Here is a 3,551-nt window from a genome sequence, read left to right as displayed (position 1 = left end):
GCCGGTACGTTCCTATCTTCACGCAACCTGACTGTGATGTGCCCCACGGCCTTTCAGTAGCCCAACACTTGCCTATACATACGCGACATCCGAGAGAGTAGACAATTAGGTATGACCATCCGGTTCACCGAATTCTGCACTACTGCTTGCAGCGCGGGTCCTCATCATCCAGCTCCGGACATGACTCCGCACGTGGACGGACCAAGGAGTGCGCATGGTGGATGGCGAGCAAAGGGTCCAGGACATGATGAATGATCTCATACTACTTTTTCCTGCCGAAACTGACACTCACATGATGAAATGTTACAAGACACAAAATTCTTGTGCGGCATTCGACTTACACATTATTTTGTTTTTGCTTGTCTATTCAACTGGCCACTATTTGACCCGTTCGGCTACAAATTGGAAGAAAGAAATACAAGAGTTCGACCGAGCTTCATGGCAGTGCCACCCCAAAGCCAGTCACTCCACTACCCCAATATTGCTGCCGCAATCGCTAGGTCTCGTGCCATCCCACGTAGCAACCACAACAGCCTACAGAAAGAAATAAACCAGCGACCAAGTCGTGTACATACACACACAACATGGCGTGTTATTTGCTAGAAGGGGAATAAAGCGAAACTAGGATTCATATGACGTTGGCTAACATGGAAGACGTTGTGTTTAGTCACGGGTAAATAGGGGCCACATGCCATTTCGGCGGAGACCCTCTTTAAGATAGGCGGTGGCATGTCGAAGTTCTTCCTTGAGCCTCATATTCTCTGTACACAGGCGTTGGTGCTCTGAGGTATCCTGAGTTTGTAGCATCACCCCTGCGCATTTGAGGCATGTATTGTTTTGCACAACCCATTTGATGGCCTGGTTTTCATTATTTAGCATCTGGTTCTCTCCCTGAAGATTCTTGGTATCCCGTAGCTGCTTCTTGCTCTGCATTTATTAATTCCAGGTATGCGTCCTTTTAGTGGTTAGCAAACTATGCTACCATTTTCACGATGAAAGTATAGTAGTACATTGTATTATCAGATGACCAATAGTGCTACTATTTTTATTGGAGTTTCTACTGTTTAACACTAGAGCTTGCATAATTGCATGTGTTAGGTGACCCATGTCAACAAATCTCAGGTAATTCGCCATTGAAAAAATTTGAATATATACCTTGCTGTAGTTACGTTTGTTTTGGAACCAGAACTTGACTTGCGGCGCACTCATGCCAAGCCTCTCGCTAAGGTTTTTCCGGAGTTTCGCATTTGGATAAGGGCATTCCTGGAACACCCTGCATATGACGTTGATGAAAATGGATTAGCACACATCTTCTTCGATAGGTAAGAAACATTGATTGAGTATGTTATTGTACGCTTCAAGTTGCTCGATTTGTTCCCCAAAGAGACGGTGATACTTAGCATGCATTTTCACCATTCTCTGCTCACTACGGGTCTCTCCATCGTTGTTGTTGCCTTTGTCTGCAGCTAAAGCGTTACCCTCGTCAGTGTTACCCATGTTGGTAGTGGCTCCAAGCAGGCCATGCATCTCATCACCATGTTGGTGCTGGAGTAGATGGTCGTGTTCGCTTGTGATGAACATGTCCAACATATTTTGCACATCATTGTCGTATTGTGGCCACCCCCCGTCCATCGTGATCTATTATCATGAAACGAAATGTTTACTCTCATGTGTAGAGTTAAAGGTAGCAATGAATAAACATCTTCATAAAAAGGAATGTAGTACTGAAAAATGAAATCAAGTAGACTTTACTTGCCAACATAGTACATTTAGATTTAGATTTTGATTTCAAACATAGTTGAAGGTTAATCCATGTTAAGAATACTCAAAGTTCATCTATATGAGTTTCCTAGACCGAAATGTAATCTAGCACTCTTTAATTACTCTCTAAAAATATATTGACATACTTTCCTTACTTCACTATAACATATTCAGGATTATCTACCGTTGATTACTTCAATAATAACTTTGAAACATATATGCCTTCATAGTAATGAAAAACTATTACTTTCCCATGTCACCGAGTTCTTTTTCATGTATCCAAAAGACCTTACTCTATCCATATATACATTGGTACCGATCTACATATATCGTATGTGATATATCTAAATAAGGCCTTGCATATATTAAGACAAGTACCAACAACTCCTACAATTGAAGAAGGAAGATATTAAAATATAATATGCAGGGAAATCATATTAACCATAAATAATAGCATCATATGCACGATAACACAATCTGATCTATGAATATATACAATCAGATCTATGTATAGCAAGATGCTAGCCATCTCCCAAGCAAAATGATTAAATGCTACTTTCTTTTTGTATACATTCACTCCATGGTGGATCTACTGTTTTTCCCAAGAATACAAGGGACGAGAGATGTCATGGAGTATTCGTGCTCAAACTTAGAAGCTATATATCCAATGATAAATAGAGTAGAAGGGTATAGGCATTACTAGATGAACGGCTTCAGGAAATACACGTGGCTTCGGTACTCGTTTTCCTTAGAACTTCTGTAGGAAAAAAGTACACGGATCTGTTTTGTTCCTACTGATATATCGAACTCATTAAGCAAATTAGCAATGACCATCAAAATTTATAGGCTTGAGCAGCATGAAAAATGTATGCCATGCCCCATGATTAATGCAAGCAATAACTTATATCCAAATATACAAGACTAATATATCATGGATTTTGGAATGGCCTATAGATAGGTCATATTTAATACTCATTAAGCATATTTGTGGTGAAAATATTGGCATATTGATGACAATATATTATGCTATTAAAGCAATATAAATTGCTTGTTCAAGCTATCTCAATAGAAAAGAACGACTGAGATCGATAATATGTTGTAGACCTAAACGATATACATGTACACAAAGAGTTCTTGAGTCAATAATACATATAGAGCATGGTTTTTGGAAGAAAAACGTCCAATGCACAGAGTAGAAAAGAATACTAATAATTACTTGTATCCAAATATATGGCTCACATGCCATGGATTTTGACAGATGCACCATGTACTATATTTGGGGCATAATTAATACTCATTAAGCCTATTTGTGGAGTGAATATTTACATATTTATAACAATATATTATATTATTAAAACAATAGAAAAAGGGTGGTTCTGATTATCTGTGTACATAATATACACGGACACAAACGGGTAAGTGTGGTTCTGATTATCCATATACATAATATGCATGGACACAAACGGGTGGGTCATATCCATTATATGTTGTAGACCATAATGATATACACGGACATAAAGATTTCTTCAACCAATACTACATATAAAGTATGTTATTTTTGGGAAAAAAAACTTCTGATATATTCATCCACTCTAAAGGGAGAATAAATTATACCATGAGTAATAGAAATTACATCTAGATCAACGACAACAACAAGCTCCTCAGCGAGCTAAAGACGCGCTACCACCATCGCCCCTCTCTCACTCATGTCAGACAAACCTTGTGGTAGTAGCCAGACTGGAAGTCCTCATGGAAAGATATGACTACTTCACGGGAACAACAATCTTTGC

At 38.9% G+C, this 3,551-nt stretch overlaps 1 protein-coding gene across 1 annotated transcript; it reads right to left on the bottom strand.

The window, feature by feature from the left end:
* Positions 1–286: 286 nt before the first annotated feature.
* LOC123439528 (homeobox-leucine zipper protein ROC4-like) lies at positions 287–2,557 on the bottom strand. The gene is made up of 4 exons (XM_045116233.1): positions 2,462–2,557; positions 1,355–1,638; positions 1,156–1,273; positions 287–927 (listed from the first exon to the last, which is right to left on the bottom strand). The coding sequence occupies exons 2-4, from the start codon at positions 1,630–1,632 to the stop codon at positions 664–666; spliced, it is 660 nt and encodes a 219-aa protein (XP_044972168.1). The 5' UTR covers positions 1,633–1,638; positions 2,462–2,557; the 3' UTR covers positions 287–663.
* Positions 2,558–3,551: the final 994 nt, after the last annotated feature.

This window comes from Hordeum vulgare, chromosome 3H (genome assembly GCF_904849725.1).
Source record: "Hordeum vulgare subsp. vulgare chromosome 3H, MorexV3_pseudomolecules_assembly, whole genome shotgun sequence".
NCBI lineage: Eukaryota > Viridiplantae > Streptophyta > Magnoliopsida > Poales > Poaceae > Hordeum > Hordeum vulgare.
Note: the sequence above shows the minus strand (reverse complement) of the source record. Positions and strands in the feature narration are given on the sequence as shown.